Consider the following 23,739-nt stretch of genomic DNA (forward strand, 5'->3'; position numbering starts at 1 on the left):
ACATATTTACCACTGGGCTTCTCTATTTGGGCCTATCTTAAGAATCAACCACTCAAATCAAATTAAACAACTCAAGGAGTTGGGAGTGCTTAAATCGTCTTCAATTTGGTTTAATGGTTCTTGTTAAACATTGATGATGCCTTAATGGTTCCTTAATGTCAATCGTCTTCTTGCTCCTTTTTTCCTGTAGTTGCAATAACAATTACAGAAAATAAGAAAGAATACAAAAGAGCACACTTACATCCATAGTCTCAAGATCTCAACATTTCTTAACCCTTTGATTAGATTGGTTGGATCGCTGGTAAAGGGATCGTCATCATCTTCTACAAGATCAGTTGTAAAACCAAGATTGAGCTTAGCCTCGACAAGGGAGTCAAGATTAACAGTTGGATACGATCCCGGAACATGAGCATTGTAGTCTAAGTAGGTAAGACTCGGAGTATCAAAAGTAAAGCTCTCCAAGTTATGTTCAGCCCAATATCTATGGTCAATAGTAAGTCTCTCAAGGGTTTGACTGGACGCACAGCCAGACCATTCCCAATCTTCCCATTCCAGATTACGCATCACTGATTCCACAAGCACAGGGCAAGCAGAAAGAAGCTTTTGGAATGCACAACAACCACAACGATCATAGAACTTAACTGAATCAAGAATGAGAGTCTTGAGCGATGGAAGAAGAGCATTCTCTAGAGAATCATAATGCTTTAAAAAGAATCAGTATATGTCTCAAAAAAAGAAGACATAAACCGAAGGTATAAGGACAAGAAGCAAAAATAAGTTGCAAAAGAGATTATAAAACCCTGACACATACTTTACTACAGAGCAAAATTCAATTCCCAATCACTCTAGAACTTGTACCTTGTGTAATAAGAAACCAAAAAGGAAAATTTTAGGCTTTTAGAATTATCCACGCCTAATAATATACATACTGAGTTTCATTTTACAGTTTCCTAAGAATCTATCAAAGCAAATTACAAATGAAAAGCGAATCAAAACAGGCTCCAGAAAGTTGATAAGTTCAAAATAGGACAACAAGGAGAATCCGACAAAAGATAAACAGAGGATATAAGTGAGTAAGAGTGTTCACTATCCAAAATGATACAACAGATAGATTGCAACTAGGAGGATCAAAGCTTTTAAGAAAACGTGACCTTGATCTTGCACTTAGAGGAAGCTCTGGGAAGCATTAATAACTTTTTCTTGTCGCTACCAAATCTTGTAAGAGAATGAAGTTTCACCAACTTGAGACCGGACAGTTTCTCTAGAAAATGCTTCAATTGCTCCACCTCTCCAGGAGTTCCACTATAGTCGGTTATCTGTAAGACCTCTAAAGGACATGACAATAAGAAAGAATATCCCGACAAACAGTGGCAAACAGATTTGGGTCGGTCTTCATTGTAGTGCAATGGACCCTGAAGCAACTCAACAAGAGAAAATATTAGAAACTGAAAATCAAGGAGTATCTACAAGGTTTTATTGCATTTGTACAATAAACTTTTGGGTATTGATCGTACATCGATGACAAGAGTCTTTAGATTTGGACACTTCTTTATCACAAATGGTAGAAATTCCCAACAGAACCCAATTACAGTATCATTATTTGTGATAGTTAAATGATAAAGGTTTTTAAACACCGGTATTGCTTCATGGAAGTAAGAAAATGCCTGAAACAAAATAAATCAATTAGTCATTCATTATATGTATATATTTGGATGAAGACGACCTCTAGGATATATTTTCATTTATGTAACAAGAGAACTGGAACATCTTAAGAAACCTAAGATGCACACCTGAATGTTAAAACGATTTTGATTCTTCATATTTTTGTTTTAATCAAACTCAAACTGTAATAACATGTTACAGAGAAAGAAGAAACAATAGCACACTAACCTGAAAAGTATTAGGAGATTGCAAGTTCATGATTTCAACATTTCTTAACCCATTAATCAGATTTGTTGGATTGCTAGAAATCGTGTCGTTGTCATCTACATATCCATGGTACTTGTGATCTACCATCAACGTAAGATCGAGCTTAACTTCAACAAGGGAGTCAAGATTAACAATTGGATAGTCATCCGGTACAGCATCAGACAACTCTAAATAGGTAAGATTCGGAGTATCTAAATTTATTCTCGTAAACTCACACTCATAGAGATCTACATGACTAATAGTAAGTCTTTCAAGGGTTGGACTGGATATGTTGCCAGACCATTTCCAACGTTCCCACTCCATATTATGTATGACTAGTTCCTTGAGCACAAGGCAAGCAGAAAGAAGCTTTTCAAACGCACAACGGCGGAGATCTTTAAACCGAATATAGTTAAGAAGGAGGGTCTCAAGCGCTGGTAGAAAAGCATCCTCAGGGACAAGATCAACAACAAAGCCACCAAAATCACTCCCAAGTTCCAGCTTAACGAGTGTTTTGCAAGTGAAAACCTCAAGTGGTAGTGAATATCGTCTCCCAGCACATATGTCTAGTTTAAGATCCAAGATACCACGCTTCAGCAAAGCACATATACAACGATTGAAATCATCATAATGAGTCGGATCAAACTCTCTTCGACATTCTAGAGAGCAACTCCTTACACGAGAACTGGTAGGCAGAGCCAATACTCCATCGACAAAATCCTTCAAACTCCCTTCATTCTTGACTGAGTCATCAAACTGAAGTTTTATTACAATGGTAAAGAGATTCCGCCACCTCTTTGACAGAATCGATGCGAAAGCAGCTTCCTTTGCCGAAAGGAAAGATACAATGTGACAAATGATCTCATTTGGTAGATTGCTAATCCTATCCATCCTCTTGTCAAACCCTAGAAAACCCCTTTCACTACTCAGTTAATTTCAATTGAGACTTCAAACCACAAATTCAACTAACATTCACCCACTGCAAAATAATACAAACAGGAAAAGGAGTTTCAAAGCGGAGATAAACACACTTAACTTCAACAGAAACAGAATTATACAACAGATAGAGTATATGTGATAAGAATTACAATTGAAAGAGATGAGAAATCTTCGAAACCAACCTTAGTACAGATGCGAAGGCAGAAGAAGAACCTTAAACTTTCAGTTCGAGAGGACATGCAAATGCATCTAAGAAAAGAGGAACATTGAAGAAAACGAAGGTCTTGTACAAAAACCATTGCAAGCCTTTTTGGGCACTTGTTTATATCGCTGTTTCCACGTGGCAAACAAAGTCGAACCAGAAGAAATTTTGGTTTGGTAATAATTTATTTCGTTAGTACCGGTTCTCGAACCAAATAAACCAAACCGGATTAAACTCAGAACCGATAAATTATGGATCCGATTACATTCAAGCAGAAGGAATCATGCCGGCTTTTCTTGCATAAGCGAAGATTCCACCGGCGTCGATCACCGGACCGGCATCACCGAGCGGTTTCAGTTTGTATTCTTTCCTCGTCGTATGATTGATCAGCAAACTACTACCGTCTTCCTTGTGTTCGATTGTCACCACATCCCCTGTTTTGCACTCGTCGCAAATCCTAACCTCCGATTCCAACGGGAAAATCTCACCTGTAGCTACACAGTTCCTGAAAAAGATCCTAGCGTACGATTCCGCCACCACAGCTTTAGCTCCCGCCGCGCCGAGACAAACTGGAGCGTGTTCGCGGGAAGATCCGCAACCGAAATTATCGCCGCCGATGATGACTGAGTACTTTGATTTCATCTCTCCTGGAACAACGAAACGTTCGTTGTAGAATTTTGGTAAGCCGTTAAGCGCGAAAGAGCCGAGTTTCTCGCGATCTTCTGGAATCGAAGGGATGAGAGTGCCGTACTCGGCGGGGATTATTTGATCGGTGTCGATGTTGTCTTTCAAGACGAAGCAGAGGCCGTGGAAAGTCTCTCTGGTTATTGACTCGCCTGAATCGGAGGATGATGCAGCGACGCGTGTGATGATCGTGGCGGAGGAGGAAGTAAGTGGTTTGTAATTGAAAATTGTGGAGGCGGACTTGAGTTGCAAGAAAGGAGATGGGCAGAGAGTACATGAGTTTTTGTTTGAGGAAGCTAAGGATTTGAAGAGTGTAGGGTTTAAAAATTGCTGAGAAGTCGCCATTGTTCTGCTACTTCTTAAGTGAAGCAGGAAACGAAACAGAGTCATTTATAGAGGGAAAATGAATATACAATTTTTAATTACGACTATAAGTTAGTATTTACGAAAACGCCATTCTAAGTCCTAAACGTGCGTATTGAGACACGAAGGTTGGTCGTTGTGTACTAAAACGTGGACTCTTTCGTTGTTATCTGTTTGTTAATTTGGTTAAAAATATTACACTAACTCAGCGTTCAAGAAGTCAAAAGAATGAACTGATTATTTTTTCCAGCAATTTTCAGCAAATATGAATTTCACACTCATGGTATACGGAAAAAAATTTTTTATGAAAAGTGTGAAATTGAAGTAGTTAAAATTACCGAAAGTACAAAACTTCACAGGGCTGACGAGTGACGACTGACGACGACCATATTTGCGACAAATCTACAAACTGTAATTTTAGTGAGGGTTTTGCTAGTTCTGTTTATAGGATGAAACAAAAACTATTTTTACGATTTCATACGCATATTATACCCTAACTTAAAGGTTCGTCATGTTTAGCTCATCTATATAAAAATCCGGAAGTAAGAATTATAATATTATGTCAAATTTTCAATCAATCACAACGCTTTCCAAATGCATTGGAATATGAGAACATCCAAAACGCAAGGAATAAATTTAGGTAATATTTTGGATTGGTTCGGTTTAGTTCTAAATTCTTGGCTTGATTTACTTTTCCGTTTGGACCGATTTTTAAACCAAAAATCAAGAAGTCCTCCTGATTTGTTTACCGAGATAAACCGGTGGATTTTGGAGGAACCAGGTAGAATAGAACCAATTGACATCTTCAATTTTAAACCACTCAATTTCACTTTTCTGTTAAACCGGTGGATTTCAAGGAACCGGGTAACATTGAATCAAAATTGACATTTTCAACTTTAACCCTCAATTTGGTTTACTGCCGTCTTCCTCTTTAAAAATTGAGACTTTATTCCCTTTACCTCTCGCTGGGCATCTTCGCGAACCAGCGATTTAAGCACTCCCAACTCTCACTTTCTCCCTTCTCCCTTCTCGCTGGACGCATTCACTGAAATCACCAAATTTGGGGCTTGGAACGAGGTAGATACCGACTTTTACTCATCTCTTCTGCTTCTACTGATTCTGTTCTCCTTTTGGGGATTTCTTAGTTCAAAGTTTCCTTTTGGTGGATTTCTGTTTGCGTTGTTAATTGGGCTTCCGCTTGCTCTGTTTGATTTCAAGTTTCACTTATTCCTCTATTTCGATATTTCACAAACCATGATTGCCTGGACTTTACTCATCTGTTAAATTTCATGTTTGAATCAATTGTTTTTACCAGTTTCACGTATTTCCTTCCACTTGCTCTGTTTGTAGATCATTATCACTGGAACTGTTTGGTAATCATGTTACTGCTGATGTTCTTATAAAAGCTTTGAGATTTGTGTACTTAGTATACCTCTTCTTTCGTGCAGAGGAGATGGATCGTGTTGGCAGTCTACCAGACGAGCTTCTTTCTCATATACTGTCATTCCTTACCACAAAGGAGGCTGCTTTGACTTCTCTTCTCTCCAAGAGGTGGCGCTATCTCATTGCTTTTGTTCCTAATCTTGCTTTTGATGACATTGTCTTTCTTCATCCGGAAGAGGGCAAGCCGGAAAGGGATGAAATTAGGCAGAGCTTCATGGATTTTGTAGATAGGGTGTTGGCTCTGCAGGCTGAGTCTCCCATTAAGAAATTCTCCCTCAAGTGTAGAATTGGTGTTGATTCAGATCGTGTGGATGGTTGGATAAGTAATGTGCTAAACCGTGGTGTTTCAGAGCTTGATCTATTAATCATTTTAGGTATGACTATGGAAGATAGCTATCGGCTGTCTCCAAAAGGTTTCGCCAGCAAGACACTAGTTAAGCTGGAAATAGGTTGTGGAATTGATATTAGTTGGGTAGCTGGGAGCATTTTCTTACCAATGCTTAAGACTCTCGTTCTTGACTCTGTTTGGTTTTATGTTGATAAGTTTGAGACTCTACTTCTTGCTTTGCCTGCGCTTGAGGAATTAGTCCTGGTTGATGTAAACTGGTTAGATTCGGATGTCACCATCTCAAATGCAAGCCTCAAGACCCTAACAATAGATTCCGACGGTCATTTAGGCACTTTTTCATTTGATACACCTAGTCTTGTTTATTTCTGTTACTCTGATTATGCTGCGGAAGACTATCCCGTAGTTAAAATGGAAAACTTACGTGAGGCTCGAATCTTCCTTTTGGTTACTGATAATGAAATAGAGCGAGTAAGACTACCAATTAATGATGGATTAGAGGATGCTATGGACAATGTTGTTCTCAGATTTGGACATGTGGGGAAGCTCATGAATGGCATACGAAATGTTGAGTATCTGGAGTTGTCTGCTGATACTCTCGAGGTCACTATCCTTTTTCTTTTCTCACTTTTAATTTTTTTATTCCCCTGGTCTCGAGGATATAACAGAAAGAAATTAGGACTTGGTCTCAATTCCTGGAGCACAATGGTCATATTAACCAGACTACTTCCTAGGCATCTTTTGATTTGTAACTCAATCGATCGGTTCTTAGTTGATGTTTTAACTTTTCATATGTGATTTAGTTGTGTTTTATCCTGTTCTTAGGTGCTTTCTCTATGCTGTGAGTCAATGCCAGTGTTCAAAAACCTCAAATCGTTAGCTATTAAAAGTACTGAAGGTCGAGGATGGCAAGCAATGCCAGTTCTTCTAAGGAATTGTCCACATTTAGAGTTTCTACTCATTGAGGTATAAAAACAAATCATTTGCCAAACATATACAGAGATAAAGTTCATACTTTGAATCTCTTATTGTTTCGTTATGCTTTCAGGGACTCTTGCACCATGTCACAGATAAATGCGGGGATGCTTGTGACTGCGTTCCTCGGGAGGACAAAGGTCGTTCGCTGACATCTTGTCCAGTAAATATGTTAGAGATCCATGGGTTTCGAGGGACAAAGAAAGAGATGCAAATGATAAAACATTTCTTGGACTATTTTCCTAGTTTGAAGGAGATGGACATATATGCTGACGAGGATGGTCCTACAAACCTCGAAGCTCCTGGGATGTTTGAACAAATTACGCAACTTTTTACACTCTACGACGAGTTTTATACTTGTGATGTCCAGTTTATGGTGCGTGGTTCCTTATATAAGAAGCTGACTGCACAGTGTTGTGTCTTCAAGGAAGAAAACTTACCTCATAGATTGGTTCGGACTCTTGGTTAGAAGTTTAAATGTATACCAAGTCGTTTCAGTTTTATAGATCTCTTACATTTTCTGCCCTGTTCAGAAAAGTTTGCTAGATCTTGTCGCTTATCTCTCTTCCTGTTTCTTCTCTCAATTTGTAAACCCTACGTTGTCAAAATCTTTTCCTTGATCATATGGAGAGAAGGATTTGGCTACCGATACACATAAGAATTGATTGAAGAAGAAGTAGGAGAATGCTCTGTTTTGATTTTCCTATTTAAGTCAAACCTTTCAGAGCCATACTATTGAACATACAGAACATTTTGGAGCAAGATACTTGCAGATGACAAGAGTTTCCTTATTTAACGTATCATTTTCTTGGTTGCTTAAGTAATTCAGGTACGAATACGCTCATATATATACCTAATAATATTGACGTATATGTTTGCACCATTGTTCCATTGATTCTTGCTTCAAGTCAGGTTGTGCATAATAATTATTAATTATTAATTTCTATAGAGATTATACTAGTTTTTGTAATTTATTTAAAAATCTATATGAAAAGCAGTTGTTGTTTTTGTTATCAAACCAATTAAAAGTAGAATAGCAATTAAAAGTAGAAAACAACTTATTAAGTTTTAGAAAATAATACCAAAAAATTTCGACATAGTAAAAATATTAAAAATGAACTCTTCCAAAAATTAATACAAAATTAAGAAAAAAACAATATAGTAGTCATATTTCACTAAATGTTTTTACATATAATATTTAAGTACATGTGAATATGTGATAGTAATTTATATCATGATGCAAGTGGATATAGATATTCTGGGTATTCTTGCTTATTGTCATGTCCTGTGAAAGTCCTAAAATAACTGATAACATCAGAACTACGGGAGATGTGGAACAATCAGGGCATTTCTTAGGGAAATTGTCATGTCTTGAGCTGTTGGAAGTTAAGATTTGGGGAACAAGAGACAGAGACGGGTTGCAAATACACTAAGGAACTTCTAATGCTTCCCAAAGCTTCGTCCAAGTGCAAGATCATGGTCAATTAACTCATGCATTGTGCATTCCACAAACCAAATTAGTCTTCACTGTGCATTCCACAAACCAAATTAGTCTCCTTCCTTTTTTCTTGTAATCATAATTAAAGATTCATTGATGGTGTCCTCCATTCCCTTATCATTTTATTAGTTGTCACTTGTCTCATATATTCAAGAGTAGTATAAAGAACAATTTACACAAAATAATGTAATTATTCTGATAGAAATCGAATGTAAATTGACATTACCAATTTTTTATATACAATACCAATTTTCACACTTTTATTCATGACAAGAACATTTACAACTATGATAGGAGTATACAACCAATCACAAAATGCAATACACAACTATATTTAATTACATTTACGTTTTTTTTTTTTTACCACATGATTGATTAGTTAATATCAATTTAAAGCAGTATATGAATATCATGATCAGAGTAAAAATTCATTTAAAACGTCACTTAAATTATAAAAGGCCAGAGTCGAAAACGACACCTGTTGACGGCAACCAAGAATTCCCGTCAATGAAACCCGAAACAGTAAACCCTTGAGCTTCAGTCAACGTCAACGCCGGGTGATACCCGGCCCAACTAACCCGACCCGACACCGATGATCCAGGACCCGAATTCCCAAATTCTCCGTAATAAAGAGTCTTCAAAGCAAAGTTACTCGACCAAGGAGACCAACCCGAAGGGTGAATCGAGCCGTCTATAAACGATTGCATCACAACAGTCCTCGAATACTGCTTCCATGGACGACCCAAGTAAGTCTTGGTCGAACCGGTTATTCTGCAATTATGGATAGAAATACCGGTGTTCTGGTTCGGGTCGGACCGGCCTTGGGCCGTGACGTAGTTCTGGTCCGAGGAGCCTTTACGAGATACGAGGTTGCAGCTTTGGAAAACGACGGCAGAGTTTCCGAAGATGAAATCGACGGTGCCTGTTATGTCGGTTTCTCTATAGAACTGTCGTTTGGAGAGAGTGTAGAGTGAGTCTTGGTACCCATCTATTGAGCATCTGTATACCACGGACCTATCTGATCCGACCCGTAATGCTACAGCTTGCTCCGAGTTTGGTCCGGCACTGTTCACGAATGTTATGTCTCGAGCTATGAATCCATCTCCCATGGCGGCTTCCATAATTAAACCAAAATTTGGAAAGGGTTTAGTACTTCAATGAGAAACAAACCTTAAAATATAAAACTGTGAAGTTGACCGAAACAAAACCTTAAAATACAGCATAAAATATCATAAATAGAAAATATAACACTTCTCTGAATTACCTTAGTTACATGTAAAGAAAAAAACATGAGAGTATTTTAACACAATCAACTTGTAAAATTGTAAATATTTAAACGAAAAAACTAACCTAAAATAACACATAAGAATACAATAATTTATTACTTGGATCTTTTAAACATCTTGACTTATTTAAGGATAGCCATTAGTTCTTGATTCAGAAATTTTGGTTTTCTAAATTTGAATAGAAAAACAGCCTATATGAAGGGGAAAAAAAATTCTATACTATAAAAAGTCATTTACTAAATGATTTGATGCAATGGTATTAAAAAAAAAAATTGTTCACTGAATTGAATAATTTAGTAATTAATTTTAGTGAAAATCTCACCGACAGTAGCGGATTGGTAAGTATTCCAGCCGCCTCTGTTACTTCTGCTACCGACAATGACTGTTTTGCCCTTCCCGTCACCGACCAACATAACGTTCTTCTGTTTGCTCGGAATATTCAGATTCTCTTTATAGGTTCCGGCTGTTAAATGGATTACGCTTCTGCCACTTCCCTTCTCCAAAGACGCCAACGCTTCGGCTACGCTCATGTGAGTCCCGCTTCCGTCGGCTGCCACCACAGCGTGAGGTCTCAGCTCTTCTACTGAAGCTTCTAAAAGCTTCCGGTCTGACGAAGAAACCCACGTCGGAAAATCATGATCGGACAACAGTTTCCGGCCACCAGTTAGATTAGACGAAGAAGAACTCTTCTGTTTATCAGACACGAACATGTCTAGTGAATTGGTCAGTAAACCGGTGAGGTTTCTTGCGAAAGAATCTATCGCAATTCCTTCTTTGTTGAAGCTAGATTTCTCACTGAGGCTTTGCTTACATGTCTCTTGATTAGTCAACGCCGCGCTTAGCCACGTATGTACATCATCATTGACGTGATCTTTACGCTTGATGACAACGATGCGATACAACATGTCGAGGGTGTCGTCAAGCAGCTCAAGGCAGTCGTTGACAGGATCTAGCATGAGGGTTTGAGAAGTACGGTGCGAAAGCGTGAGATTAAAGGCGAGAGAACGAGCAAAGAGAGCGTGGTCCAAGCTGAGTTGGACTGAGCTGAGAAACCCTTTGTTGGAAGAAGTTGAGGGTTTGGTTCTCGAAGATGAATCGGAGTTTGGGTGTCTTGAGATTTTTGTGAATTTAGAGTTTGATGAATGGGCAAATACTGAAGTCTGAAGGGACAAGAGGTTCAAGACTAGGAACAACATTAGTTTGATCCCGAACTTATGATTTGGTAATGAGAATGATGTAGTTGCCATTGTGATATATGTGCAACTTTGATGATTCGTGTGTAGTAGAGAAGAAGTGTTATGTGATTGCTAATCTATATATAGTTTCGTAATAAACTACTACTAGGTTATTAAGAAAAAAAACTAAACTAGAACTAGGTGTACGAAGAACCTTTTGAAGAGGAGGTGGACCAAATTCATAAATTCGAGTTCCGAAGGACAAGGTTGGGAAGAGACTTTTTATTAATGTATTATTGCCCGTTATGATACATCGGGTTAGAAAAATTACGAGTGGAAATACTCTTAAGAAAAAAAGGTCATATATCTTTAGATCAATATTATTACATTTCTAAGAAAACTCAAATGATAAGTTTATTTGAATTGATTAGCATATTTCTTACCGTTTTCTTAAAATCTTATTTTTGATTGAAAACTATATATTTATAAAGAGATATAGTTTTATTGAAAACTATAGTTTTACTGTAATGTTGTCATGTTGAAACTGTTGACATATCAACATAGCGTTTAACTTACTTGTGGTTTTAAGTTTTAGTGAATCAGTCAATATAAACTAAATAAATTTTCTTATATATAAAGAATATTACATTTGATCGAGTTTTGTAAACAATTGGTTGTATTAGTGACAATAATGTGTGAGTTACTTCGATGGTAAAAAAAAAAACTGATCTAAATTTTTTTCAATCATACTTTGTCAACATCAATGTGTTTCCGTTTTCAAATAGATTGACGGTTCCAAAATAAATAAAGTTTCATACTTAATACATCCGTGGTTGTAATTAATTCTTTCACGATTTTACTTCTACGCAGAATAGAATCTTGTAGGTGTATGATTTGACTATTTTCTTCTCCATTTTTATTTCTTGTTATTACTTCATGACTCTTAAGCTTCAACCAATTATATAGGAAAACGAATAAGGAAATTATTATATATAAACCTATTGAAGAATAATCCAATTTTGAACCTTTTTGGATATAAGACAGCCACCATCTCTTCCTGTCCGGTAATAATTGATGGCTTTTTGAAAGGTTGATTTGTTTTTGTTTCTCAACATTTTATTGGTTTACAGTGATACATTATCTCTTTATGTTTTTCGATTACAATTTACGAATTTTTATTGTTTCTAAAAACTATAAATTTATAATGATTCGACGACAAAAAGAAAATTTTGTTTTTATTTAAAAGTTAAGAAGAAATGTTGCATGAGATGTAAATGTTATAACAACTTTTGAATAAGTGTTTCTTAATTAAATGATTATATAAATGGACCCCGATATTAATTGTTCTATGTATGTAATGATTTTAATGCAAACCCTTAGACAAAAGCAGAAACCTTTAGTTGGGCTTTAGATGTTGCCAGACTGTAGCAAATTAGTAATTAGTATTTGATGTGCATGCTAGCACCTATTTTTCGTCTCTTTACGATTCTGCGGATGTATATGATGTGTTAACTTTTTTCAGAAAAACTTTTTTCTGTAATTAGTGGTTTAAATCTTATAGGATTGTCTGATTTATGGTCGATTTGATTACAAAAAGTTAAGCAGAACTTGGTACTTGGTCCTTGGTAGGTCCTTGGTGAGGATTTTCAAAAACTATATCAACAAAACATGATTGACCATGATATATCTACAAACTTGAACTGTTTAGAACGTTATATCGATATTTGAATCAGAGTTTCAATTCCAAAAGAAGTTTCATATATATTTCCGTGGAAAAAAAATTCACATTTAGGGTTCTCTTTTTATTGAGCTAATTATCAGCTAATGCGTAGTTAAGGTTGTAAACATTTTTGTTGATCTAAAGTTAAGTATTCCAAACCAATTAAACGATATGCGGATGCGAGAGATAGTTTTTAGTTACGTACCAAAGTATTATTGAGAAATTTAAGACGAATTAATAGCGCATGATATCTGCATGGATAAATGATTCCACCTAACGCACATGGATATGTAAATTTGTAATTAATGAGATAGATATCTTTTTCTCGGAGACCCTAGCTCTTATAAGATTTAATGGCCGCGACACACGTCACTCGTCGTCGTCACTGCATGCTACTCAACGACTTGGACCCGCCGGGAACAAATTTAAGCCGCAACTAAATTTCAATTATTCAAAGAGAACTTGTCGATTCTCATTTAGTGTATTAGAATTTGTATTACTTTTAGTATAATACTACCATGATTAGAGTTTTTCGTGTCAAAAACCTCAATTCATATTAAATGTGTTTACGGATTTTGTCCATTTAACAGTATTAATGTCTACAGAAATATCTACGTAGAAAATTTGTGTTACTCCATTAATCTGATGTTAATGGAAGTTGGAGAGTGAAGAGATCACATTATGATATCTCGACTCTATATGAGCCAGCTGTTAGTATCTTTATATAATATTTGAACTTATATCGCATGGAAATTGTGTAAGATGAAACTTTACAATGATATTAGGTTAATGTCCAAAAAAATCAAAAATAACAAATAAAATGAAAAAGTGAGCTGAAGAAATGAGCCATAAATATGTTTAAGAATATGTGGGCCAAAAGGAATTGCACATTTCGATGGTAAGGCACAGTTTTAGGGTTAGATCATATGCTTAGTAAATAATCCTATCATGCAACGATATATGTTATCAATAAACAAGTAGAGATTCGAACAAGATTATGGTTTGATAATAGTAAATGTTGGTCCCCCGTAGTCCGATACAATATAAAGGCTACTATATCTTTATTTTATATAGGGAGAATAACGTAGGTTAAGTCATGCATGAGGGGATGAAATATTATAAATTGATAAAAACAAAAAAAAACAATTCCAATACTTCGTAGGAAAATAAATAATTTTGAAGTACTGCAGAATGGACGGAACAAAGTGGGTGGGTTTTGCTTTTAGGTGACCTCTATAGTATCAATTATAATCCTTAAATTTGTAGTAGTACCAAAATGCTAGAAGATAGAATCTTCTTTTAACTCTCATGGGAGAATAAAGAAAACATATTCCGTTCATATTTATAGAAATATAGACACACACGTAAACACAAAAAGAAAGAAAGAAAATATGAGGAAGATTAGCGAAACAAGAAGTCTACCACTTGGGCCATGGAGATGTCTTTGTCTGTGAGTTGAAATCTGAGCTGGAAAACATGCATGCCACTAAAGACTAAACACATTGATGCTCTATAGTACCTATACTCATGGATTTATAGATTTAAATCATTTTTTCTAATACTAATCACGATCAATATGATCGTTTCTTTTTCATTCTATCGCAACTTTAGACTAGAAATTTCAAGATTCATCTCGATATCGTTCTGGAAAATACGATCATTAAGAAAATATACTGTCCATACATATCTATCTATAATATATAGATAATAGATCCATGAGTCATCCCTCATGCGTAAAAGTTGAGAACGATATTTTTACCACTCGATTACCATCTATTCATTACAAAAAATATTTAGTACGTACTATTTTAAAGTTTTTTTTTCTTGTTTAAATGTATATTAAGATTTGAATCGCAAGGAATTAAAACGGACCCAATAAATATTAAGACGATCGATGGTTGTAGAATGAAGCCAAAGAATTGACTTATTAAATTAGAGGAGGTGAAGTCAGCAAGTATCATGTTCGCGTACACAAAAATACTATCCCCTCGATTTTTCTTTGCAACATTTACTAGTATTTATGAATAAAGCATAATGATCATATGAATTATGTGGATATAGGTAATTCACTGGTATTGTTATCATGTCCGCATTCAGATTCAACACAAAAAGTTTTTGATTGGATATTATATGAGATTTTTACAAGAAAATATGTTATGATCTATTGTCAAAGAGCATTCTAACATGTAATACAATTATTTGTATTAGTGTTGTTGTTGTGAATTACTACCTTGAATCAAATCTGCATTTATGCACGTTGATGATAAAATAAAATAAAATTATAGACATTGTATGGTTATCAAAAGAAGATACATACATAGTACTACAAATTTAGGATTAGAAAAGATTAGACGGGTTAAATTTCCGGTTGTGGGTGCGTAACAAATCAATCGACAACTTACAATCCATAAGTTTTTCGCCAAAAAGGCCAAAGATAACGAATATGATGGTCTATCACTATTTTGTGAACGTCAATTACTACTTAGTCATTGACCTTATTTAACTAACTACTAGTATTGAACTATATATATACCCCTTTTTATAAGTTACACGTATATATACCCCAATCAATTGGATTAACTGCAAAAAAATCACTTTCATGGAAATTGGTCGTATTCTCGATCCATTAACCTCGTAATAATAATATGTCAGTCTGTCGGCTGTCTTCGAATTATCTTGCCCTTGTAAAGATGAAGATTGGTTTATCAAATAAATAAAACTAGAAAAAGCTTTAGAAATGAATGCAGACTAATGAATACGATTAAGGGATTGAAATTGATTGATTTGATTTCGATTGTAAAAAGCACGAAAACGAAGGTTTTAGAAGTGTCATTGGCACCTAACGCTTTTGTTATAATTCGTTTAACAGAAACGAAAAGTCATTAGTCCACAGATTTATATACATTTCAATACTAATTAATAAAGGCAAACAAAAAGAGCTAATTTTAACTCTTCATAATTTCTTGTCATTGGCAAAGAAAATATGAAAGACACTCAACGAACGGTATGTGTAGGTTCACCCTTCTAGAAGTGTCATTCGAATTGCAAAATAAACGTCTTCAACCAAATGAGGAAATGGTTTCAATATCATCGAAACTCGAAAGATAGCATCACTTTTTTTTGTTCTCTAGTTCTTATGATTTTAAAATGAAGGTTCTAATTAATTAAACAATGTGGATTTGACAAAGGTGAAAATACCTTAATCTTAAAAATAGATATCATTGTTTTGATAAACCCTGAATGATGCACTTGATCTAATCATAACATAAGTTGACGACGAAAAACCCTAATAAGTAAACCATACTTTTTTTTACATACTTACAAAACTTTATAAAAAAAAAAATCCGAAAACTGTAATCATAATTGATATTACAATACTGATATAATTAATCTGTTGACTTCGAGCATTAACACAAATAAAATTTGTGTATCATTTTACTATAAACAATCATGGAAGAGTAGATATTTGAGCATATTAACATATGACATATCAAACAATGACCATTATTATGCAAATATAATTCTAATCTTATGGTAGTAATTCAATAAGTTTATAATTATCGTATGACAAAGATTAACAAAGCAAAAAGCAGAAAATTCGTCGTTTATTACAATCGAGATCTACTTGAAATCAAAATTACAGACAGTGAATGGAGTGATATAGCATTACACGTGTGGAGAAACAAGTGCGAAGTCAATATGGAAAATAATTAAATAAGAGAGTCTGGAGTTTCCACACACGTGTAATGATATATCACAGAGCTTGATTGGCGATGGCTGGGAACGAACAGTGTAAAGAACGACTCAAATCAAGCAATAATAAATGTGACAAACATAGATAATAGTAATAAAAAAAAACTATGTGCTTTTTTTTTATATATGCCTCCAAAATCCCAATCGGAGAACATAAAACCCCCCAAAGGGTTTCTGTGTTCTGTCTGAAATGAAATAAAATAAAGAAAACCCGAAATGGGTTTAGTCTTTTGTCTTGTTGGTCTTATGGATGATTAAAACAAAAAAAAAGAATGATGATGATGATGATGAAATGCAAAACTGGAGATGGCAGAGATTGGTCTCTCTTAAGACATGAACTGACTAATGAGAGTCGACCAGACTCACCTCTACAAGCCTCTCTACTTTTGAGGAATATAAAGAGGCTTATGAAAAAATGCAGCCAATTGAGAGCGCCAACGATTGGTTTTTCAAGGACTGAGCCGTGGATAAAATCAGGAAGCAACCGTTGCAGAAGATTGCTTCTCAAGTTTCTCCTTTAGAATCTCTGCTCTTCTCAGCTCCGTGTGTTGAGCTATTGTGCTTGCGAGTCCATGGTAGTGCGGGTCTAGTGTCTGGGTAAGGCTTTGGAACCTTGGCGAGTCTGATACTTGCATTGCTATTACAAAAAGAAGGAAATTAGATGACAATATGTCAAATATATATACATGGAAAAAACAATATATAGAGTATCAGTTCTCTTGTACCTGTGACTGCATCCATGAAGAGTACGAAAGGATCCACTTCATCAATTGGAGATTCTAATTCCTCGTCATCGCTAAAATCATCGTCTGAAAAGTCATCATCATCGCTGTAAGAGCGGAAGTCCTTTGCCTAATGATAATACACAAAGGAAGTAACTTAGTGAGCTACTACGACTAGCAAATTTCACATTTCATGAGATCAGAGTAGAGGATTAGTTTAGGGTCAAAGAAGACAGACCTGTGCTGCTAACTTGCGGAGTGTACTTCCATCAGTTTCATCTGGATTCTCGTCATCGCCGTCCTCATCTTCATCATCTGTTTGGAATTCATCCATGTCGTCATCATCACCATCTTCATCTTCTTCTTCCTCTTCTGCCTTTGCCGCTTCTGTCACAAATGTTCAAATAGGAATATCAGCGAGGTCTGTTATAAGAAAAATGAGAGATATGAAAAGTCACTGACCAGCAAGTTGATCCTTGTATGCCACTAAAAGCTCGAGAAGAGCCCTGAATACATGTGGCAAGACCTCTCCAGGCAATTGACCAGCTGGAAGGCTGAAAAGTGATGTCAACCCCAAGATGCAAACTTTCTTATCATGTTCTCTGCATGTGAACCAAGGAAGAATGTTATCTTGAAAGAAATGTGAGGAGAAGAGAGAGGAGAGAGTGAGATAGAGGTTAAAAAAATTTAGATTCACCCACCTCTTGAAGTTAGAACGTGCACCACTCTTCTTCTTTTCTTGCAGCATTTGGAACCATAGAGTAAAAATTTCTGTTGCGATACCAAATCGTTGCAGTATGCCAAGTGCCAAAGGGGTATTGTAGTAAAAGGCATTTGCAACCTGCCCAAGGGTATCAAAGCAGTACATTCAGCAATTAATGCCAATCCTTAGCTTAACTCAGTGACAGACAGCTTAAAAAAAGTAGTAATTAACTCTATGAAGCTAAAAATAACTGCCGCTACTTTCCTTACCACTTCAACCAGAAGGCACTTGAAGGAAGATTTCTCAGCACCGCGTAGCCGATCAAGTGTGATTCTCAGGTAGGGTTCTACCCATTGATCCACCTGGCCCTTGCATGTCTGAAGCACTATCCCTAATAGCTTCGGAGCTGGCTCGAGGTCACTGTCATCAATATTTTTATTCGCCATAAGCTGCACATGAGAAAGATTTAACAAGTTAAACCAACATAAGTATGTGTACGGTGGAAGGAAAAAAAGGATGAGGCCATCTACTGTTTTGTTTATACGAGTAAACGTACAGAAACTATCAGATAGTGAGCTTACCACAGATATCACATTCCAAAGATTTTGCTGGTAATCTGGTTCCTTGCAAGTAAGATAATGCCCAGTCCCCCTGGATATATAGTTGTGCAACGGGACCAATATATCTAATATTATCCAATAGGACGATCAAAGAAAAAGGAAACTAAATTAGGAAAATAAAATGAAACTTTATGAAAATGGAAACGGCAAAAAAAAACCCACTACCGGTATCGTACTTGGGAAAAAGTCAATAGCCCAATCCACGAGTGCTTCCATCATTAAAGGCCATAGACTCCACATCTCCAATGATATTGTAGGTGAAAAAGTAGTAATATATGAGACGATCTCCAGAACCTCTTCAAACACATCTGGCCATAATGAATGAATGACCATGATTAAAACAAACTCCACATGTGGCATAAACCACAATGCGTTCAAAGGAACCCAAGAAATGACTAACATGTCAAAATATATGGAGTCTCTTAAAACATTATGCATACCTTGACCATCAGTTGTCAGCATTTTCCGCATTATTGGCAGTAACTGTGGTTCAATCTGACCATAAAGATGAGGGAGACTACTGATAGATTCAAGAATGGTACTGATGGCACGGAGACATCCCACTGCAGCCAATGCACCAGCATCATCAGTTTCATCATCACCGTTGTCAGTGTCGATACACCTCCAGAAAGCACTGGCCTGGAATTAATTAACAAGAACAAGGTATATTAGTGCCAAACGTAAAACAACACTCAAAATGGGGACACAACAGAATATTATCTTACCAAGTTTTGGCACAAACCCAAAGCATACGGAGAAATCTCCTCTCCAAACTTATACACAATAGTCTCTAATGTAAAAGCAAGGTCTTCGTTTTCAACTTCCTTCATTAGCTTGAAAAATTCTGCACAGCACAAGTCCACCTCAATTATTTCAGTAGATTAACATGATGTTTGGTTTTAGCAAATCATTCGTAAAGCATACCATCAAGAAGTTGAGGAAGAACTGGGCGGATTTCATCTAAATCTGCAGGGCAAATACAGTTAGTTGAATTTCTACTAATCCACGTTAATACAAAAAAATCAGGAGAAGGAAAAAGGGCGGGGAAATCTTAGGAAGAGATAGAAACATATTTTTGGTGGTGCCGATACTTACCTTTGCAGGCTTCAATAAATGAACGCAAAGCAAAAACTGAATCCACCCGAACAGGAAGTTCTAGATCACACATTCCGGAGATAACACAATGCAATGCCTTTGAAAAATTGCTCTGGTCTGAGAAATCGATATTGGCGTACTGCCCTGCAACCCACGCAGCCTACAAACAGGAAAAATGAGGAGAAATAAGCTCGACAAGTTATAGTATCCACGTGGTGAAAGCAATATGGATGATGCAACATCGTTTAACACAAGTTGCTTTGTCGCAGCAGCGTCTAAGCAGGCATATCATATACCACAAAGAATCTTCCTTCAAGAAACTTTACATGGTAGTGATGAACAAGTATTTCAGTTGCAGCGGCTTCACAAAGTAGTTATAGAGAAATGCAAGCATTTGGAAGGATGGAGAAAAATCTTAAAACATCTTCAAGCACATGCATAAATGATAATGAATAAAAGTATAATTTGCATAACAGAAACGGACAAGAAGGGGGCTTAAGCATCAAAAAAGAAGTCACCAAAACCTTAGCTCTAAGATGACCAGCTGGGCTGCTAAATTCAGGAAAAACATGTTGCACTAACATATTCTCCAGCTCAGATTTGTAGGGTTCAGTTTGCCTAAGTTTATCACAAAGTGTCCCAACAGCAAGCAGAGCACCATCCTTAAGGCGATAAGGCTTGTTTTCCAGAGATGCTTCATTATATCTAAAACAAATAAACAAAGTAACTATATCATGTGATGATGTCACAATTATATAATACCCTTTTCTATTATTTGTAGATAAAGTTTGAAGGTAACCTCTTAAAAATGTCCACAACGAACTGTATAAATTTTGGGAAGTTTTCTTTTCCACGCTTTCTGACCAGCTCAGTCACAAAGTCCATAGACGCAGTCCTGGGACTGTATAAATCTTCAATTATATCTGTAGAACAGGTAATGTTGTTATAAAAATATATGTTTTCGGATTATCCAAACAAGACTAGGAAGACATTAACAACATACCATAACCCTTCCTTACATACTCATGCGGGTCTTCATCCCAAAGCATTTGATCATTATCATTGAAACACATAAGTGGGAAAACTATTTCAAATAGGAGAGTGTTAAGGTGGGGCTGCAGTAAGTTGTACATGCTACTCTTCGAGATACTGCAAAAAACACAAATAGCCATAAGAAGTCTAGAACCCAATAAATGAAAACGAAAATCTAGATACACAACCATTATCAGTTTTCAAGGAAACAATAGAAACTGCAACTAGAAAATCTACCCAAAACATTCTACCAATGGCTCTGACAACAGGCTGTGAGAAAAAGTATGATTACACCAACGGTTTTATAAAATCAAAAGAAAATATAACTAACAAAACTCTCCAATAAAGCCAAAAATATCATATCATGGGGACATCACGTGCAATGATTTTTCCAGTTTAATTGATCCAGAGAACTCATATTCAGATAAATTTCTAAAATTGATCAAAAGTAGGCCATATAGAACATCCGACCTGTTGCTTAGATATTGAAGAATTAGGTTGATGACTCTATCCGGAAGATATCCACCTATACGAATGGCATTCAACAATTTCAGGTGGCACTCTAATATCTTGGCTGCATAGTTTATCTGGAACATTTGAGCAAAGGCTTTGTTATCTGGATTCTGGAGTTTCAGATCTCCAAACCTATAACAAGTTTTCAAAACTGTTATTTAAGGTAGATGAACAAATGCTAGGTTATAAGTTAACGGTAAGATTTTCATGTCCCCGCATACCGAGTGTATAGCCTGTTTAAGATATGAGCAATCCACTTCTTGGCCTTCCACCATCCCCAGGATTTTCTAAGCTCAGGGTCTTCAGGCTGGCCTTCTACGGGAACAGGACGTTCCAAAATGTTTAGGAACAGACCCATCCAAGCATTAAAAAAGTTTGGATCAAACAATGGTCTCGGAAGCTCTAGCTGTACGGAACAAGGATAAAAGAGAATTATATGAAAAAACTTCAAGGCAAACCACCGAAAACCCATAAACTCCTTACAAAATTCAAAATCCACAAATTTCTTTAGTTGAAGCCAGGAAGCAGGCAGTGAAGAACCATTAATGATAATGACCACAAGATTTACAACTTACATAAATACATGACCAGAATATCTTGCAAATAAGCTTGATATGGTCTGCCACTTCGAGAGAAGGATTTTCAACATGGACAAGATTGTTAAATATGTTCAACAGGTGGGGAAAAGTCTCCTCGACTACTCGGTGAATGGGTGCCCTATCTTCATCTGACTTAAACCTATAAACAGAACGTGGGAAAAGCAGAAAGAGAAATTTTTAAAAAAATGATTATATTTTTCATGATGTTTAATGTAATAACTGATAATCCGAACTCTTCGCAATAGACAGAAACCCCACAGCATGTAACCCCAACTTACCTAAATGCACATCTCTTTTCTACTAATCTGCTACTGATAAATATGCCATGCTTTGCAAGTTCAAGAGTTGATACCATGGCAGAAACATAAGCAGGAGATGGCAACAAAGATATGAACTCTCTATGACTATCAAAATTGACCAGAGTAGATAAAATCTACATATCACTATTAAGTGGCAAAAGGTGTAGAGGAACTATAAATGGCCAGGGTTGTTTTCAGAGGAAGAACTAATAATAATAATAATATGATTGGCCAATTGCCAATCCTATGCTTATAACATGAACTATGAATGAGAAGGCAAAAACCTGAGCTAGAATTCTTACGCACATGGTGATTTCAGACAAACAGATTCATAACATAAATTTAAGTTGATAAAGCAGACTAACTCGTATTTTGAAGATAGTATCCTCAAGACAAATAGCGCTCCATAAACTTGTGGTTTTTGCAAGTTTTGCTTCACCCAGTCCAGGAGTTCGGGCCATTGCTCAGGATAGTCAGCGTAAATTATGGTCTTCAGGCACTCTCCCATCTGAACTCTGCATCATACACACCAATAACGAGCAAGAATAAGGACCAAAAACAGAGGCTAGCTTTCCTATCTATACTTCATTGTTAACATGTATGTGTAAATCAAGCCCATTTCACTCTACATAACACAAACATATCAGTCCGTAGACAAATTAACCAAAAAAAGTAGATTGGTCTTAACGACTGCTGCAAGGTGTACACAAACTGCTACCTCAAAATCGGGGGCACTTGAGAGACAAATACAAGAATCTGGTTCCTGACAACATTCTTATCACTTGGCAAGATTATGTTCTGGTCACCTGCATAACAAAACAAAAACAATGTAATCCAAGCAAACAGGTAACATAACAATATTTGATTAATAAACAAACTAAATAAACAATTACCAGAATGAGGTTCCCAGTGCTTAGCAATGAAATTCTTGAAATGGATACTAGCAGATTGGCGTACAGAAAGATCAGAGCCACCATCAACAATTATTTGCAATATCCTTATCAAATGCTGTGGAGTGTGCTGCAACTGAAAAAAAAAACCGAAATTTCAATCAGATTTTAAACCTTAATAGCAGATAATACAACCACAGTCAAATCAAGTCAATCTAATGAAGAAAAAAAACATCGATACTCCGAATTTGGATAAGCTTAGTTCTATCACAATTCTAAAATAATAAAGAGAGAAATTGAACTAAGCAGAGAGGAAGGAATAAAAACCAGAAAAAGAAAAATTTGGTGTATACCTGATTAAGGCTCTGCTCAGCAGCTCTGCGCTCGTCAGGATTGGGACTGAAAGCAGCCGCGCCAACGATTAAAGCGAGGCTAGGCAGATCCATCGGGGAATTCACAATCGGAAAGTCACGAATTTCAAGTCTCCTCCCGGAGGAAATCGACGAGACTCGAGAGAGTCAAATCAGGAGGAAGAAGAGACGACGAAGACGAAAGAGAGAGAGAGGTATAAGAGAAGAAGGTCTAGGGTTTTAAATGGTTCGTTGGTGTGGTTAAGTCTCTCTCTCTCTCTCTCAAACGCGCGTGGTAATAAGTGAAAAATAAAATAAAAACCAGCACGTGACACACACAATACAAAAACCGAGACTTTGCCTGGAGCTAGTAGTCCTTCACGCCTTACTAGTTTACACGGTCGATGGACGCTTTTGTTTTTTTTGGTCCGTAAATAATTGGGTTTATTATGTAGACTATTAAACAAATATTATAATAACAGGACAAAATTTCAAAATTATTCAATAAATGAATTGATTGAATTTTTTCACTATTTTTTAATTTCTTATTTGATTCTTTAATGATTATATTCAAAATAGTAATATCCTAACTTCATATTTAAACTCCATTATGATCATGGATAG

At 36.2% G+C, this 23,739-nt stretch overlaps 5 protein-coding genes across 7 annotated transcripts; 1 reads left to right on the forward strand and 4 right to left on the reverse strand.

The window, feature by feature from the left end:
- Nucleotides 1-237: 237 nt before the first annotated feature.
- On the reverse strand, nucleotides 238-2,799 carry AT3G58980 (F-box family protein; the record flags this gene model as incomplete). Its single annotated transcript, NM_115760.2, has 4 exons — nucleotides 238-702; nucleotides 1,152-1,412; nucleotides 1,515-1,664; nucleotides 1,891-2,799. 4 exons carry the CDS (start codon nucleotides 2,797-2,799, stop codon nucleotides 238-240), a joined length of 1,785 nt encoding a protein of 594 aa, NP_191457.2.
- Nucleotides 2,800-2,850: 51 nt separating this feature from the next.
- On the reverse strand, nucleotides 2,851-4,096 carry IPMI1 (isopropylmalate isomerase 1). The gene has a single exon (NM_115761.3). The coding sequence runs from the start codon at nucleotides 4,076-4,078 to the stop codon at nucleotides 3,317-3,319; it is 762 nt and encodes a 253-aa protein (NP_191458.1). The 5' UTR covers nucleotides 4,079-4,096; the 3' UTR covers nucleotides 2,851-3,316.
- A 944-nt stretch (nucleotides 4,097-5,040) lies between these two features.
- Nucleotides 5,041-7,597, forward strand: AT3G59000 (F-box/RNI-like superfamily protein). Of its 2 annotated transcripts, NM_001035810.1 has the most exons (5): nucleotides 5,069-5,173; nucleotides 5,545-5,913; nucleotides 6,352-6,488; nucleotides 6,711-6,851; nucleotides 6,934-7,536. In NM_001035810.1, exons 2-5 carry the CDS (start codon nucleotides 5,550-5,552, stop codon nucleotides 7,327-7,329), a joined length of 1,038 nt encoding a protein of 345 aa, NP_001030887.1. In that variant the 5' UTR covers nucleotides 5,069-5,173; nucleotides 5,545-5,549; the 3' UTR covers nucleotides 7,330-7,536. The 2 variants fall into 2 exon arrangements, with proteins under 2 accessions (NP_191459.2, NP_001030887.1); NM_115762.3 differs by having other exon boundaries at nucleotides 5,041-5,173; nucleotides 5,545-6,488; nucleotides 6,934-7,597.
- Nucleotides 7,598-8,562: 965 nt separating this feature from the next.
- Nucleotides 8,563-11,128, reverse strand: PME61 (pectin methylesterase 61). The gene is made up of 2 exons (NM_115763.3): nucleotides 9,967-11,128; nucleotides 8,563-9,472 (listed from the first exon to the last, which is right to left on the reverse strand). Exons 1-2 carry the CDS (start codon nucleotides 10,889-10,891, stop codon nucleotides 8,808-8,810), a joined length of 1,590 nt encoding a protein of 529 aa, NP_191460.1. The 5' UTR covers nucleotides 10,892-11,128; the 3' UTR covers nucleotides 8,563-8,807.
- Nucleotides 11,129-16,030: 4,902 nt separating this feature from the next.
- Nucleotides 16,031-23,492, reverse strand: AT3G59020 (ARM repeat superfamily protein). Of its 2 annotated transcripts, none has more exons than NM_001035811.2 (22): nucleotides 23,119-23,492; nucleotides 22,769-22,901; nucleotides 22,594-22,681; nucleotides 22,241-22,390; nucleotides 21,553-21,715; nucleotides 21,199-21,383; nucleotides 20,936-21,109; nucleotides 20,436-20,581; nucleotides 20,232-20,355; nucleotides 19,957-20,137; nucleotides 19,433-19,592; nucleotides 19,262-19,303; nucleotides 19,063-19,181; nucleotides 18,778-18,976; nucleotides 18,514-18,645; nucleotides 18,299-18,402; nucleotides 17,987-18,166; nucleotides 17,716-17,855; nucleotides 17,477-17,616; nucleotides 17,253-17,401; nucleotides 17,018-17,144; nucleotides 16,031-16,929 (listed from the first exon to the last, which is right to left on the reverse strand). In NM_001035811.2, the coding sequence occupies exons 1-22, from the start codon at nucleotides 23,209-23,211 to the stop codon at nucleotides 16,766-16,768; spliced, it is 3,093 nt and encodes a 1,030-aa protein (NP_001030888.1). In that variant the 5' UTR covers nucleotides 23,212-23,492; the 3' UTR covers nucleotides 16,031-16,765. The 2 variants fall into 2 exon arrangements, with proteins under 2 accessions (NP_001030888.1, NP_191461.2); NM_115764.3 differs by having other exon boundaries at nucleotides 16,053-16,929; nucleotides 17,253-17,398; nucleotides 23,119-23,348.
- Between the last annotated feature and the right edge of the window lie 247 nt (nucleotides 23,493-23,739).

Source organism: Arabidopsis thaliana, chromosome 3 (assembly GCF_000001735.4).
Source record: "Arabidopsis thaliana chromosome 3, partial sequence".
In the NCBI taxonomy this organism is placed as follows: Eukaryota; Viridiplantae; Streptophyta; class Magnoliopsida; order Brassicales; family Brassicaceae; genus Arabidopsis; species Arabidopsis thaliana.